We start from the raw sequence: 18,120 nt of genomic DNA on the forward strand, positions 1-18,120 counted from the left end.
GGAAACTAGAAAGGCCAGAGCAGAGAACTCAAATTAGTTTAGAATTATGTGTTGTATCTCGGCTTGTTCTACTTAAGTTGTGATGTACTGCCAAGATGTTTGATGACAAGGGAAGAAAGTGTGTCGTCCAGCTATGGGGTACTTATTGAAGTTGCTGTCGCATCTCATAGAATATGCTCAAAGACTGGGGTAGCTGTTTTGATCATGATCTTATGGTTTTTAATTAATTTATGTCTATGTCCTTTACATCACAGTTTTAAAACCCTTTACTATCTTAACAGGGCTGCCACTAGAAATTTTGTGGCCTCCACCCTAGCCCCGCTTCCACCTCTCGAAACTTCCACAGTCCCACCACCCTCTCTTGTACAAAGTACACTTATGCACTATGTCCTCCCCATCACACATTAACAGTTCCCATCACAAAATCACATACATAGCCAGCAGCTTTTGTTTTGGCCAAACAATTTTTAAATCCACCATAACGACAAGGTAGACTCTCCTAGCTGGGCTCTACTTTACTATAACTTATTAAACATTTGTTAAAATATCCAATACAATTTTAGGTATATTTTTATTTATTTTTCAATTTGTAAAATGACCATTAATACCACATACAAGGAGAAAATACACCGCACCATAACCAGACCACATATTACCATCACATAATGACCTATACTGCCATATACAAGGAACAAATACCGCCACACCATGACCAGATCATATATTACCACCACAGTGACCGAATAATACCACATACAAGGAATAAATACCGCCACACCATGACCAGACAACATATTACCATCACATGGAGACCAATAATACCACATACAAGGAACATATACCGCCACACCATGACCGGACCACATATTACCACCACATAGTGACCGAATAATACCACATACAAGGAACAAATACCGCCACACCATGACCGGACCACATATTACCACCATAGCGACCGAATACTACAATACTGATCATTAATAAAAAAATACAATACTAATGCCATTATACACAGGAGATCTGCACTTAGTATACAGTGTCCGTGTACAGGTAATACAGTGATCACCAGTGACATTATACACAGAAGCTCTGTATATATTGTCAGTGTACAGGTAATACAGGGATCCCCAGTGACATTATACACAGGAGCTCTGTATATAGTGTCAGCGTACAGATAATACAGGGATCTCCAGTGACATAATGCACAGTAGCTCTGTGTATAGTGTATAATGTACAGATAATACAGTGATCACCAGTGGCATTATACACAGAAGATCTGTATATATTGTCAGTGTACAGGTAATACCGTGATCACTAGTGACATTATACACAGGAGCTCTGTATATAGTGTCAGTGTACAGGTAATACAGGGATTGCCAGTGACATTATACACAGAAGATCTGTATATATTGTCAGTGTACAGGTAATACCGTGATCACTAGTGACATTATACACAGGAGCTCTGTATATATTATACAGAATATAGTGTAAGTGTACAGGTAATACACTGACTCACCAGTGACGTCTCTAGTTGAAGTCCTTCATCTTCGATTTTCTTCTTCATCCAGTTCACACCGCCATCACTTCTTCCAGCCAGGACTCGTCTCTGCAAAAAATAACACAGTTATTTAGAGCACATTCCCCAACCTCTATACTATGCCAGATGAAAAAAAAAGCAACCGTGTCACCCTGCACAGTAACAGGACCTTTCCTCCCCCACACTGAAAACAGTATCCTCAGAAATAATATCCTTTAATTAACCCAGACAGTAATAATATCCCACACTCTGGGCCCCACATGTCCTCCCATTCTGGACCCCATGTGTCCTCCCATTCTGCCTCATGTCTCTCCATATTGCCCCATAGTCATCCATAATAGTATAATGCATCCCATAGTCAAATATTGCAGTATAATTCATCCCATAGTCATACATAGTAATATAATGCATCCCATAGTCATATATAGCAGTATAATGCAGCCCCATAGGGGTATAATGCAGCACCTTAGAGGTATAATGCACCCCCATAATATAATGCTTCCCCATTGGGGTATAATGCAGCCCCATAGGGGTATAATGCTCCCCCATATAGGTATAATGCAGCCACATAGGGGTATAATGCTCCCTCATAGCATAATGAACCCCCATAGGGGTATAATGCTCCCCCATAGGGGTATAATGCTCCCCCATTGTATAATGAACCCCCATAGGGGTATAATGCACCCCCATACTACGGCTTAACAATGAAATAAAAAAAGTTCTCCTTACCTGGCCGAGATCCAGCAATGTCCTCGGCTAGATACATCTGAGGCATGCAGACTAATTCCGGCGTATGACAGTGATGTCATACGCCGGTGACTTGCCCGCTGACATCAGCTGCTGGCCTGTGATTGGCCAACAGCTGTTAACTGTTGCCGTGCAGAAAGAATCTCCCGCACGACAACAAATGTTAATGGCTCGTGCGTCTAAGGACACACGGCAGGGATGGAGTCAGCAGGGCATATGGGGCCTTCTGCTCATTGGGCCCCATACGCCAGTAAGGGCAGTAATGCCCTGATGGCGGCCCTGTATCTTAAAGGTATCCTGCGAATACCTTGTACGTTCCCAAATTACTGCCAATGGTTGATACTGTAAGTTTTTTTAATCTGCTGTATGTAAAGTTGTCTCTGTATTATTAGTAACTGCAGTATAAAATGTTATTGTATGCAAACTACTTGTCATCGCAGAAGGGATGAATAGTCACCATGCCCATACACTTAGCATACTCACTCTATCTTGCTTGAAGGCATGCACCTTGAAGAGAGGGTCACTGGCCTTGGAGTCATCTGCCCACTCCACAAGCACTGAATGGAGTTGAGACTGCCTTCAAGAGGTTGTCTATTACACTTCCACGACTTATCCGTCATTTTTCTCTCTTTCTGATTATGAACTCTCTAAGCTGCTCAAATATGTCTACAAATCTGTCTGCAGTGAAAGATCAAATTATACCTGCAGCAGTAAAACTTGGAAACAAATGTAAAAAGGCACATGGAGAAACCATTGAGGGTTCTAGTACAAAGGGAGTAGCTTCTAGAAATGTGGGATGCAAGTCATATGAATGCCAGAAACAGTGTTAGTCCTCATATACACATGCATTATATTTTATTGTGAAAAGTCAACTAATAATACAGTTACAATTATAAACCTGGGGTTTCTATTTAGATGTTCAAAACTGCTGCATGGCAGTGGATATTTACTCCAATTCCCTAACAGAGCTTATAAATAATCAGGCTGTGAAGGTTTTTTTTAGGGTTATCATATTGTTCTCATATTGCACTGTATGAAACCAGTATACAAAGCCGTTCTCATCTACTACAGATGAGTCCTTATTGTATTCTGTTTATGTACAGTGCTTACATCTGGCCTCCGCCGGAGCGATTAATAGCTGATTGTTGGGAGTTCTGGGTGTTGGACCACCACTGATCTGATACTGATGATCCATGTTTAGGGCTTGTGCACATGACCTTAAAAATCGGACAAGTGCTATCTGTCATTTTATTGTATGGAGCCGTCCACATGTCCAATTTTTACCTTGAACCGAGTTGGTGCAAAAAAAAGATTGCAGAATGCACGAGTTGCATCCAACTATCCGATCTCACTCAGTCATTCATATCTATGGGTCCGTTCAAAAAATCGGACTGCTCTGGGACAACATCTGAATCAGGTCTGATTTTCACAGACTGACAGAACTGAGAAGCTGGAGAAATTATTTTTTCGTCTCTACATCAGAAAAAAATAGAATCACACTCTGATCAAACTTTGATCAACCTTTGATCAGAGTTTGATAAGTGTGTGGTTAGCATAATTAGACTGATTAGCCTAGCCTTTGGATAGGTAATTATTATCATAGTAATGAACAACAGGTTTAGGATTATGCATCTTGGCCTCACTGACTTCAGTTAATTTATAGTGGCTGTGTTTGGTGTATGGGCACCATGACTCTTTCTTTAGCCCCGAAGCATAGCTACCGGGGAAGGGACAGAGGGTGCGTTTGCCCCACACTCAGAAGGGTCCACCCGAAGATATGCTGCACTTCAGGGTGACATCATCTCACCACGTCGGAACTTGGACTTCCTGTGAGTGCGCTAGTGCCTCGGCCATTGCATCATCCTGTCGTGACAGAGAGCAATAGTGCAGGGACATCAACGCATTGGGCTGCCCGGTGGACTGGTCAGGATCCTGGATTAGTTGAGTATATGACATTTTTTATTTTAAAACATTTTGTGTGACTGTGGGTGCATAATACATTGAGGGGGAGACCCTCATACAGCGGGGATGGGTGCTCTCATACATTTGTGAAGGGCCCTCAAAGTGTGGGAGCCTTTTTACTGCAGGGAAGCTAATGTGGGGGGCCATAATACAGTATAGAGGCTTATTTGGGGACCATCATATAGAGTATGGGGGGACAATATATAACTTGGGGAATAATGTGTGGACCATCATATAGTGTGGGGCCCTCATACAGTATGGGATTTAATGTGGGGGGCCCTTAAAGTGGAGACTAATGTAGGGGTCATCATAAAATGTGGGGACTACTGTGAGAGTCATCATAAAGAGCGGTGACTACAGAGGGAGGCTATCACAGAGTGTGAGGGCCATTATACAGTTTGGGGACCATCATACACTGTGAGGACTACTGTGAGGAGCATTATACTCTCTTTTGGAGAGGCAGTGAGGACAACATACTACATATAGAGGAGCTGTGGGACATTATGCTGTGTATAGGGGAACTGTCGGCCCCTCATACTGTGTATGGGGAGCTGTATATGGGGGACTCAGGGGACATTCTTGAAAACATTTTCCACTACTAATTTCACTACCTTTCATTAGTCCTAAGTTTTTCTAACTAACACTTTTCTTATACATTTTTATTACCTGCCTTGCCCATGTAAGCTCATATCTCCTTTTGTTTGGATACTGGTTTGACTACTTCCATTCTGGGTACCGGAATTGGACGAGCAGAGCACATCACTGGTGCTCGATGAGCGACAGCGGTCTGAGCAAGCATGCTCTTATCAAACTTCACTCTCCTATCTGCTTGGATGCTGCTTTGAAGTGCCGTCCTTTCAGCTGACAAGCCCTGCAATGTGCTGATCATTAGAAAGTATATCACGGGGCTTGTCAGCTGAAGGGAAAGCACTTATGAACTCGGTCATGTGTGGTGCCAACTGAGTCTGGGGGTGAAATTAGTAATGGAAAATCTCTTTAATTGTTAGGTGGAGACTTTAAGGGAACCTGTCACAAGGATAGCCCCATATGAGATACGGCCACCCCCTTTCTGCGTTCATATACAGCATACTAATATGCTGAGTATATGCCCCGATCCGGCCTGCAACAAAAAAAACACCTTTTATTTTACTCACCTGCGAGGCGGTTGGGTCCGATGGGTGTCGCTGGTCATGTTCCGGAGCCTTCCTTCTTCTTTCAATGCTGTCCTCCTTCTGTGCTTTATGTGGTTGACGAGTGCTACATCATCCACACAAGTGTTCCCCGACATAGTGCTCTTGTGTATGCATACTTTTCTGCCTTGACCAGAGCAGAGCAAAGTATTGCAGTACGTGTCCTTCGGGAAAGTTGAAAGAGTCCCTGCGCATGTGCTCTACAGTACTTTACTCTGTCCTAGTCAGGGCAGAGACGTACACATGCGCAGGAGCGTGATGCCGGGGAACACTGAATGACATTGGACTCGTCAGCCACATGAAACACAGAAGGAGGACGGCATCGAAATAAGAAGGGAGGCACCGGACCAGGACCAGCAACGCCCCTCTGACTCGACCACCCCTCAGGTGACTAAAAAGAAAGGTGTTTTTCTTCTATTGCAGGCTGGATCGGGGGCATATGCACAGCATATTAGTATGCTGTATCAGAGCACTGAAAGGTGGTGGCTGTATTTTACATGGGGCAAAGCTGGTGACAGGTTCCCTTTAAGTATTATTGTTATAGAGGCTCTCAGAGTACTGTGACTGGTGCACATGGGGCATTATTACATTCTGGGGCAAAATATGGAGATGGTTATCTAGGTCAGTTGTGCAGGTCATTAATGTTTTCTAGCGGGTAATTTTAACATCTATAAAGAGCATTTCACTTTGTAAGGGGCACAGTGATGGGCATTATTATGTGGGGCAGTAAGAAGAGCCGTTATTGTGCCACACAGCAGGGGCAGTAATAGGGACACATACGGCAGTAGCGGCTCAGCATTGAGGTGTCGGCAGGATAAGGAGTTTGTTGGGGTTAGATGGGGACGGTGCTGGAAATGTGAGAAGTCAAATGTGTTTTTATTGTAATCTCTGCAGATGAGTCCGGGATGGAAGAAGTTGTCATGTTGGTCTGGGCCAGATGGAAAAGATGGGAAAAGTGAACAACTCCATCAGAAATAATGTCAGCTGTAAGTTACTATATATAACTGCACTGTAATCACTTATGTGTTCTGCAGCACTATATGTCACCATAAGGCGGTAATATCAATGTTGGTATTTGTATAGAGATTATTTTCAGTAACATCGCAGTCATCTGCTGAGGTTCCCCTATACCCACTATTAGGCTGTGCCACCATAGTTGTAATCAGGGTCACCTGGGTAGGGGCCCCCTCATATGTTGCGCCCACCCTTAGCTTAACCCCTAGATACACCTCTGCTTCAGCCTCTCTTTTTTTTTTAAGGCTCAATATATTTAAACATGAGAAATGGCTAAGAGGAGTAGTGATTTATATGCCTATTGGTATTACTGCCTGCCCTCTATGCAGTACCTTACACACCTTAATGCTGCCGTCACACTAGCAGTATTTGGTCAGTATTTACATCAGTATTTGTAAGCCAAAACCAGGAGTGGGTGATAAATGCAGAAGTGGTGATTTGTTTCTATTATACTTTTCCTCTAATTGTTCCACTCCTGGTTTTGGCTTACAAATACTGATGTAAAATACTGACCAAATAATGCTAGTGTGACGGCAGCCGAACAGTGACGACAAATATATTATGCCACATAAGCAAATTATTACATAAATTTGGCACGACTTGCATTATTTCGGAACGATTTCTAGATTCTTACATACTATTATCCTCTTAATAAGTCTCCCCGAATGTATTTCTATGGGTCGTGCTTGGCACAGGATAAGATGTCCTATGTGTAGACCTCGGCCTTCTCAAGCTAAAACCGCAAGACAAATATTTGAGCTAAGCATTATGCAGAGATGACTATCTCGTCATTTTTGTTCTTACCCAATTATCCTTCTTACGTAGATCATTTATGCATCTCTAGGACAGTTTGTTTGGTGTATTAGACCCAACCACAATTCTTTTGTTTTAATCAGTATTCACAGAAATCATTAAAAGGTTGTGCATATAATTTACAGTAGGAATGTGCGTGGCCATGCTTGGGCTTATGGACAGTCATGCCAATTCTCATTTATTCGCATTCTGTACACATTTTTTTAAGACGGTTGCCTATATTCTTCCCACAAGAAGGTTATTAGAGAATGTTGCTTTAAGTAGGATTCGGGAACCAGGACAGAAAGAAGCTACCCAGATATCGCCTATCCTAGAAGACCCAGCAGCTCCATGCAGCAGATGGCATTGATTCCAATGAGACATGTGTATTGCATTACTTCACCTGTGGTCGTGCTGCAGGGAAGTTGAATCTGTCATCAGGTTTTTTTATCTAATCTGAGAACAGCATAATGTACGGGAAGATGCCCTGATTCCAGCGATGTGGTCAATAACTGGGATACTTGTTGAATTTTTTTTCACTGCTTTATCAGCAGGAGATAATTACTAGAGAACTACTTGGGCTACTGCCAGGTAGTCCAACCCCACCCCACAATTGATTGGCAGCTTCCTACTTATGCAGAGCTCGGCATTCAGAGAACCATTAAATTTACAGCAGATAAAACATTTTTTAATCAAAATTGCTGCACCCAGTAAAGTAAGTGATACATCGTCGGAATCAGGGTCTAGACCTCTGCGTCATGCTATTCTCAGATGGGGTAGCAAAAACATTGTGACCTAGTTCCTTTAATTCCCCTTTAAACTATAGCTGACTCCACCGGATAGGTCCTCAGTATGAGATCAGTGGGGCACCTGGCACCCCCACCAATCAGCTGAAATCCACTCCAATAGCGACCTGGTATAGTTGATGTAGGGGGTGGAACACAGCAGTACTGTACATTGCTTAGTGGCCTATGTCAAGCTTTGCAATCATCTCCCAATCGGCCTCGTACACATGGCTGTATTTTCTGTTCCAGTGTAATCCGCCAAAACATAGGATCACACTTAGATCAATGTTATTACATGAAGCTGTGCACATGTTAGACTTTCCTCGGACAGAGCTGGTCCGTGGAAAAAATCAGTGCAAACCCGATTTTGATCCTAGTCTCCTTCGGCCATGCAATCCAATGAGTCCGTGGAAACCATTGGCGTTCGCTCAGATGACACCTGAGTGCAGTACAATTCCACGGACTGACAGAATGGAGAAGATGGAGACTTTTCTTTCTCCATCTTCTCCTCTATCGAGAGAATCAGTGCACACTCTGCTCAAACTCTGATCAGAGTTTGATCAGACTGCGATTTGCATTATCGACCCTATTCTCTTGGATAAGAGAATATGCGCTTGTGTGACCTTGGCCTTTAAGTGAGCGGGCAATAAGGTGCTGTACTCTGTGTTTTCCATTACACAATGAACAGTGCTGATGTGTTCCACCCCCTACATCAACTATGCAAGACCTGTTTGAGTGGATTTCAGTTGATGGCTGGGAGTGCCCTTTGTTCCACTGACATTGATCCCATATGAATGACTTTTGATTAGGCCATACATTTTCCAGTTCCACACAACTTCTGTAATATGTATATATATTAGTAATGGCCGGAAGTGTTAGCACTCTTACTGAAAATGTTATGGGCTAAAACAGTGTGAATGTACACAGTCATAACCAAAAGTGTTTACACTCTTGAAATTGTTCCAGAAAATGAAGTATTTCTCCCTTAAAATTATTGCAGTTATACATGTTTTATTATACATATGTTTATTTCCCTTGTGTATATTGTGTCTATTATTTCTTTTGTGTGTATTGGAACCACACAAAATTTCCGGAAAAATGCAAATTTAACTTAATTTCACACAAAACACCAACTTACTGACACTGGGCACTACATTGTGACCAAAAATCCTTTGGTAATCTTCAAATTTCATGTTGCTTTGCACATAGTCAAGGCACCCACTGTCAGGGGCAGCAAAACACCCCAAAACATCTGAACCGCCACCATATTTGACTGTTGGTACGGTGTTCTTTAGTTTGTAGCCCTGATTCCATTTTCGGTAAAAAGTATAATGATGTGCTTTATCAAAAAGCTCTATCATGGTCTCATCTGTTCATGAGACGCTTTCCCAGAAGGATTTTGGCTTTCTCATGGAAATTTTGGCAAACTGCAGTCTAGCTTTTTTATGTCTGTGTCAGCAGTGGTGTCCTCCTGGGTCTCCTGCCATAGCGTTTCATTTAATTGAAAAGTTGACAGTTAGTTTGTGCTGACACTTATGCACCCTGAGCCTGCAGGACGGCTTGAAGGCTTGAATTTATTTGGAGCTTGATTGGGTCAGTTTACGCACTATCCTGCGTTGAAACCCTTCGTCAATTTTTCTCTGCTGTCCACGTCCAGGGAGATTTGCTAGAGTGCCATGGGTTGTAAACTTCTTGATTATGTTGTGCACCGTGGACAAAGGAACATCAAGATTTATGGAGATGAACTTGTAACAATGAAATTCTTGATAGTTTTCAACAATTTTGGTTCTCAAGTCCTCAGACAGTTCTCTTCTCCTCTTTCTGTTCCCATGTTGTGGCCCACACAAACACACAATGCAAAGATTAAGTCAAGGTCTCCCCTTTTTATCTGGCTCTAGATATGATTTTCATATTTCCCACACTTGCCACAGGTGAGTTTGAATGAGTATCCACAATTTTGGAAAGGTGCCAACAGTTTTGGTGTTTTGTGTGAAATCATGTCCAATTTGACTTTTTTCTCTGTTTCTTTGTCTTGGTCCAATACACACAAAGGAAATAAACATGTGTATAACAAAACGTGTAATTGCAATCATTTTCTAGAAGCAATACTGCATTTTCTGCAGTAATTTCAAGGGTGTTAACACGGACCAGTGTGTGTGTGTGTATGTATGTATATATATATATATATATATATATATATATATATATATATGTGTGTATATATATATATATATATATATATATGTGTATGTATATATATATATATATATATATATATATATATATATATATATATATATGTGTGTGTGTATATATATATATATATATATATATATATATATATATACAGTGGGGCAAAAAAGTATTTAGTCAGTCAGCAATAGTGCAAGTTCCACCACTTAAAAAGATGAGAGGCGTCTGTAATTTACATCATAGTTAGACCTCAACTATGGGAGACAAACTGAGAAAAAAAAATCCAGAAAATCACATTGTCTGTTTTTTTATCATTTTATTTGCATATTATGGTGGAAAATAAGTATTTGGTCAGAAACAAAATTTCATCTCAATACTTTGTAATATATCCTTTGTTGGCAATGACAGAGGTCAAATGTTTTCTGTAAGTCTTCACAAGGTTGCCACACACTGTTGTTGGTATGTTGGCCCATTCCTCCATGCAGATCTCCTCTAGAGCAGTGATGTTTTTGGCTTTTCGCTTGGCAACACGGACTTTCAACTCCCTCCAAAGGTTTTCTATAGGGTTGAGATCTGGAGACTGGCTAGGCCACTCCAGGACCTTGAAATGCTTCTTACGAAGCCACTCCTTCGTTGCCCTGGCGGTGTGCTTTGGATCATTGTCATGTTGAAAGACCCAGCCACGTTTCATCTTCAATGCCCTTGCTGATGGAAGGAGGTTTGCACTCAAAATCTCACGATACATGGCCCCATTCATTCTTTCATGTACCCGGATCAGTCGTCCTGGCCCCTTTGCAGAGAAACAGCCCCAAAGCATGATGTTTCCACCACCATGCTTTACAGTAGGTATGGTGTTTGATGGATGCAACTCAGTATTCTTTTTCCTCCAAACACGACAAGTTGTGTTTCTACCAAACAGTTCCAGTTTGATTTCATCAGACCATAGGACATTCTCCCAAAACTCCTCTGGATCATCCAAATGCTCTCTAGCAAACTTCAGACGGGCCCGGACATGTACTGGCTTAAGCAGTGGGACACGTCTGGCACTGCACTAGTGTATTACTTATGGTAGGCCTTGTTACAATGGTCCCAGCTCTCTGCAGTTCATTCACTAGGTCCCCCCATGTGGTTCTGGGATTTTTGCTCACCGTTCTTGTGATCATTCTGACCCCACGGGGTGGGATTTTGCGTGGAGCCCCAGATCGAGGGAGATTATCAGTGGTCTTGAATGTCTTCCATTTTCTAATTATTGCTCCCACTGTTGATTTCTTCACTCCAAGCTGGTTGGCTATTGCAGATTCAGTCTTCCCAGCCTGGTGCAGGGCTACAATTTTGTTTCTGGTGTCCTTTGACAGCTCTTTGGTCTTCACCATAGTGGAGTTTGGAGTCAGACTGTTTGAGGGTGTGCACAGGTGTCTTTTTATACCGATAACAAGTTTAAACAGGTGCCATTACTACAGGTAATGAGTGGAGGAAAGAGGAGACTCTTAAAGAAGAAGTTACAGGTCTGTGAGAGCCAGAAATCTTGATTGTTTGTTTCTGACCAAATACTTGTTTTCCACCATAATATGCAAATAAAATGATAAAAAAACAGACAATGTGATTTTCTGGATTTTTTTTTCTCAGTTTGTCTCCCATAGTTGAGGTCTACCTATGATGTAAATTACAGACGCCTCTCATCTTTTTAAGTGGTGGAACTTGCACTATTGCTGAATGACTAAATACTTTTTTGCCCCACTGTATATATATACAGTAAAGACCAAAAGCTTGGACACACCTTATCATTTAAAGATTTTTCTGTATTTTCTTTCTATGAAAATTGTACATTCACACTGATTCACACTGAAGGCATCAAGACTATGAATTAACACATGTGGAATTACATACTTAACAAAAAAGTGTGAAACAACTGAAATTATGTCTTATATTCTAGGTTTTTCAAAGTAGCCACCTTCCGCTTTAATGACTGCTTTGCACACTCTTGGCATTCTCTTGATGAGCTTCAAGAGGTAGTCACCGGAAGTGGTTTTCACTTCACAGGTCTGCCCTGTCAGGTTTAATAAGTGGGATTTCTTGCCTTATAAATGGGGTTGGGACTATCAGTTGTGTTGTGCAGAAGTCTGATGGATACACAGCTGATAGTCCTACTGAATAGACTGTTAGAATTTGTATTATGGCAAGAAAAAAGCAGCTAAGTAAAGAAAAACGAATGGCCATCATTACTTTAAGAAATGAAAGTCAGTCAGTCCGAAAAATTGGGCAAACTTTGAACATGTCCCCAAGTGCAGTGGCAAAAACACTCAAGCGCTACAAAGAAACTGGCTCACATGAGGACCGCCCCAGGAAAGGAAGACCAAGAGTCACCTCTGCTTCTGAGGATAAGTTTATCCGAGTCACCAGCCTCAGAAATTGCAGGTTAACAGCAGCTCAGATTAGAGACCAGGTCAATACCACACAGAGTTCTAGCAGCAGACACATCTCTACAACAAATGTTAAGAGGAGACTTTGTGCAGCAGGCCATCATGGTAAAATAGCTGCTAGGAAACCACTGCTAAGGACAGGCAACAAGCAGAAGAGACTTGTTTGGGCTAAAGAACACAAGGAATGGACATCAGACCAGTGGAAATCTGTGCTTTGGTGTGATGAGTCCAAATTTGAGATCTTTGGTTCCAACCACCGTGTCTTTGTGCGACGCAGAAAAGGTTAACGGATGGACTCTACATGCCTGGTTCCCACCGTGAAGCATGGAGGAGGAGGTGTGATGGTGTGGGGGTGCTTTGCTGGTGATACTGTTGGGGATTTATTCAAAATTGAAGGCATACTGAACCAGCATGGCTACCACAACATCTTGCAGTGGCATGCTATTCCATCTGGTTTACGTTTAGTTGGACCATCATTTATTTTACAACAGGACAATGACCCCAAACACACCTCCAGGCTGTGTAAGGGCTATTTGACCAAGAAGGAGAGTGATGGGGTGCTACGCCAGATGACCTGGCCTCCACAGTCACCAGACCTGAACCCAATGGAGATGGTTTGGGGTGAGCTGGACCGCAGAGTGAAGGCAAAAGGGCCAACAAGTGCTAAGCATCTCTGGGAACTCCTTCAAGATTGTTGGAAGACCATTCCCGGTGACAACCTCTTGAAGCTCATCAAGAGAATGCCAAGAGTGTGCAAAGCAGTCATCAAAGCAAAAGGTGGCTACTTTGAAGAACCTAGAATATAAGACATAATTTCAGTTGTTTCACACTTTTTTGTTAAGTATATAATTCCACATGTGTTAATTCATAGTTTTGAAGCCTTCAGTGTGAATGTACAATTTTCATAGTCTTGAAAATACAGGAAAATCTTTAAATGAGAAGGTGTGTCCAAACTTTTGGTCTGTACTGTGTGTGTGTATATATATATATATATATATATATATATATATATATACAGTGAGAAATTAAGTATTTGATACACTGCTGATTTTGCACATTTTCCCACTTACAAAGAATGAAGAGGTCTGTAATTCTTTTTGTAGGTGCACTTCAACTGTGAGAGACTGAATCTGGAAAAAAACAGAAAATCACCAAATCACATTTTATGATTTTCAAATAATTAAATTGCATAAAATAAGTATTTGATCACCTACCAACCAGCAAAAATTCTGGCTCTCACAGACCTGTTAGTTTTTCTTTAAGACGCCCTCCTACTCTGCACTCATTACCTGAATTAATTGCACCTGTTTCTTAGCAAAATTGTAAAGCTGTACAAGGCTGGGATGGACTACAGGACATTAGGCAAGCAGCTTGGTGAGAAGGCAACAACTGTTGCCACAATTATTAGAAAATGGAAGAAACACAAGATGACTGTCAATCTTCCTCGGTCTGGGGCTCCATGCAAGATCTCAACTTGTGGGGTGGGGTAAGGATGATTCTAAGAAAGGTCAGGAATCAAGCCAGAATTACACGGGAGGACCCGGTCAATTACCTTAAGATAGCTGGGACCACAGTCTCAAACATTACCATTAGTAACACACTATGCCGTCATGGATTAAAATCCTGCAGGGCACGCAAGTTGCCCCTGCTCACGCCAGCACATGTCCAGGCCCATTTTAAGTTCGCTGATGACAATCTGGAGGATCCAGAGAAGGTATGGGAGCAGGTCATGTGGTCAGATGACACAAAAATAGAACTTTTTTTATGAACTCCGCTCACCGTGTTTGGAGGAAGAAGAAGGATGAGTACAACCGTAAGAACACTATCCGAACTGTGAAGCATGGTGCAGAAAGCATCATACTTTGGGGGTGCCTTTCTGCAAAAGGGACAGGACGATTGCTCCGTATTGAAGGGAGGATGGATGGGGTCATGTATCGCGAGATTTTGGCCAAAAACCACCTTCCCTCAGTAAGAGCATTGAAGATGGGTCATGGTTGAATCTGCCAGCATGACAATGACCCGAAACACACAGCCAGGGATACTAAGGAGTGGCTCGAAGCATACCAAGGTCCTGGAGTGGCCTAACCAATCGCCAGACCTGAACCCAATAGAAAATCTTTGGAGGGAGCTGAAACTTAATGTTGCCCAGCGACAGGCCTGGAACCTGAAAGATCTAGAGCCAATCTGTATGGAGGAGTGGGCCAAAATCCCTGCTGCAGTGTGTGCAAACTTGGTCAAGAACTACAGGAAACATCTGACCTCTGTAAATGCAAACAAAGGCTTCTGTGCCAAATATTACGTTCTGTTTTTCTATTGTATCAAATACTTATTTCATGCAATAAAATGCTAATTAATTATGTAAAAATCATACAATGTGATTTTCTGGATTTTTTTTAGATTGTCTTTCACAGTTGAAGTGTTCCTATGATAAAAATTACAGACTTCTCCATTCTCTGTACGTGTGAAAAGGTTTAAAATCAGCAGTGTATCAAATACTTATTTTCCCCACTGTATATATGTATATGGTATTCCTATGAGAAGACAAAAGTCTGTAGTCACACTTAGAATCTCGACTTTGTAACAAAAAGTACAAAAATAATTTATTTGTATTATTTTCTCGTCCTTTTAACCTTCATTGTCTCTAAAGACAGCAGTTTATATCAGTTCTTATGTTGTCCTTTTTTTTTCTTTCTGAATGGATCCCGAAGGTATCAAACAGAAAAAGGACAGCTTCTTATCTAGCAAGCCTCGCAAAACACACAACCTCTTTACTCCATTTCAGACGTCATCTGACATCCAAGATACAGCCTTTGTTTCCATTTGTGAGCCAAGAAAACTGGGTCAGTTAATCCAAGTAGAAAACGTTATTTTAGTGAGTTAACTCTGTGTGATGAACTGCTGGAAAGAAAGTCCCCGGCTAGTACTTCACAGTGAGATTCAGAATCTCAGAGCTCACCCTGATTTACAGCCACATGGAAAAACTCAATTTTGTCTCAATAACTTTACGGTTCCCCCCAAAAAGTCACTGTAATTTCCTTTCTGCCCATTGTCTCTAAATCATATTTCACTCTTGTTGTTAAAGGTTCTTCATGTGAAACTCAAGGTGCTGGCAAAACTGCAAAGGTCTGAAAAGTCATGTAAATAATGTATATGAGACCAAGGTCAAAGAAGGAGTTAAAACAGCTTAACCTTGGTTGACAAAAAGACACCATTTAAGCCAACCTAATTACTACGATGGCTTGCCATTTAATACTGTGATCTTGTTTCTGCTAAATCAGAGGAGCGTCAAGCAAAAGAAAAGTCAACCTGTCATATAATTGTAGGCAAGACAAAGGGAAACACTTGGTAGGAATTTATAATTGGGACACCTTTGACTGTTATTATCCTTATCCCATACACATTGCTATGTAGGATATTAATCATATATTTCAGGCATCAGTCTACTCAACAGCTGCTATAAGGTTACCAAAAATATTATGAAGCAAAATTCAGGATTTTTAAAAATATTTTTTTATTAAAAAATATGGCAGTTTTTCAGTTGTCATGATCTTAAATTCCGCTGTTCACGAGTTATAACGATTACTAGGAAAGATTGATGACAGCCAGTCTAGCCACCAACGGCTCCAATAGTGGCACACGGCAACGTTTCCCAACCTGCTTATGCATTTCTTCCTAGTTGTGCAACAGTTGGGAGTGATGGATGGTGTACCGCTGTCTAATTAGGCAGATTTGCCCTTTGGGAAATCTGGATAATAGCTCTCATGAGAACAATAACTGTAAATAGTTGCTCACCCCCAGACATAACGTAGAGGGAATTGTATTGAGTTTTTAACCACATAAAGGTGTTGATTGGTTGACAAAACCCGTTTTAGAATATTCTCTTAAAGGGAACCTGTCAGCAGGATTGCAGGATTGTGCATAGTGCCCTACACACAGTGTTAGGTTGGCACCATTATACTGATTAAAATGATGCCTTGGTTGATTAAATCCATCTTGTGGTTGTTGTTTAATCTTTATTTGCAGTTTTCAGTTAATGAGATACTTGTTCTTCGGTGTGGCCTGTGGGTGGGTCTTCATGTGGTGCTCTGCTGAGATATTCATCCTTATGGGTAATGACAGGTCAATGATCCGTCAGTGATGTGCCCCCTATTTTACATACTGAATATACTATTGTTTGGAAAAAATAAAAAAAGTAACATTAATCATGCAGTCAGCGGCGCCTGCGCTGTAGCATAATACAATGTATAATATCAATACATTCATTTTATTTAGGCATTTTGTTTTGTTGGAAAAAAATTATCTTAACCCCTTCCTGACGTCGGACGGGATAGTAGTCCGACGTCAGGTCCCCTGCTTTGATGCAGGGCTCCGCGGTGAGCCCGCATCAAAGCCGGGACATGTCAGCTGTTTTGAACAGCTGACATGTGCCCGCAATAGGCGCGGGCAGAATCGCGATCTGCCCGCGCCTATTAACTAGTTAAATGCCGCTGTCAAACGCAGACAGCGGCATTTAACTACCGCATCCGGCCGGGCATCCGGATATGACGTCATTGCCGACCCCCGTCACATGATCGGAGGTCGGCGATGCTTCTGAATGGTAACCATAGAGGTCCTTGAGACCTCTATGGTTACTGATCCTCGGCAGCTGTGAGCGCCACCCTGTGGTCGGCGCTCACAGCACACCTGCATTTCTGCTGTGTAGCAGCGATCTTATGATCGCTGCTACATAGCAGAGCCGATCGCGCTGTGCCTGCTTCTAGCCTCCCATGGAGGCTATTGAAGCATGGCAAAAGTGAAAAAAAAAAAAGTAAAAAAAAATGTGAAAAAAATAAAAAAAACATAAAAGTTTAAATCACCCCCCTTTCGCCCCAATCAAAATAAATCAATAAAAAAAAAATTAAACCTACACATATTTGGTATCGCCGCGTTCAGAATCGCCTGATCTATCAATAAAAAAAAGCATTAACCTGATCGCTAAACGGCGTAACGAGAAAAAAAATCGAAACGCCAGAATTAAGTTTTTTTGGTCGCCGCGACATTGCATTAAAATGCAATAACGGGCGATCAAAAGAACGTATCTGCACCAAAATACTATCATTAAAAACGCCAGCTCATCACGCAAAAATTAAGCCCTCAACCGACCCCAGATCATGAAAAATGGAGACGCTACGAGTATCGGAAAATGGCGCAATTTTTTTTTTTTTTTTTTTTTAGCAAAGTTTGGAATTTTTTTTCACCACTTAGGTAAAAAATAACCTAGTCATGTTAGGTGTCTATGAACTCGTAATGACCTGGAGAATCATAATGGCAGGTCAGTTTTAGCATTTAGTGAACCTAGCTAAAAAGCCAAGCAAAAAACAAGTGTGGGATTGCACTTTTTTTGCAATTTCACCGCACTTGGAATTTTTTTCCCGTTTTCTAGTACACGACATGGTAAAACCAATGATGTCATTCAAAAGTACAACTCGTCCCGCAAAAAA

The 18,120-nt window shown here is 41.6% G+C and overlaps 1 protein-coding gene across 10 annotated transcripts in view; it reads left to right on the forward strand.

The window, feature by feature from the left end:
- Nucleotides 1-18,120, forward strand: part of RARB (retinoic acid receptor beta) — a 1,117,211-nt gene that overhangs the window by 1,010,701 nt on the left and 88,390 nt on the right. For 7 of the 10 annotated variants that reach the window (XM_077268929.1, XM_077268925.1, XM_077268924.1 and 4 more), the window contains one exon: nucleotides 15,349-15,480. The exons of the other annotated variants lie outside the window; for them this stretch is intronic. In XM_077268929.1, the coding sequence (XP_077125044.1) occupies nucleotides 15,349-15,480 (132 nt within the window). The remainder of the gene's footprint in view (nucleotides 1-15,348; nucleotides 15,481-18,120) is intronic. 10 annotated transcript variants of the gene reach the window in all.

The sequence above is a fragment of the Ranitomeya variabilis genome, chromosome 6 (genome assembly GCF_051348905.1).
Source record: "Ranitomeya variabilis isolate aRanVar5 chromosome 6, aRanVar5.hap1, whole genome shotgun sequence".
NCBI lineage: Eukaryota > Metazoa > Chordata > Amphibia > Anura > Dendrobatidae > Ranitomeya > Ranitomeya variabilis.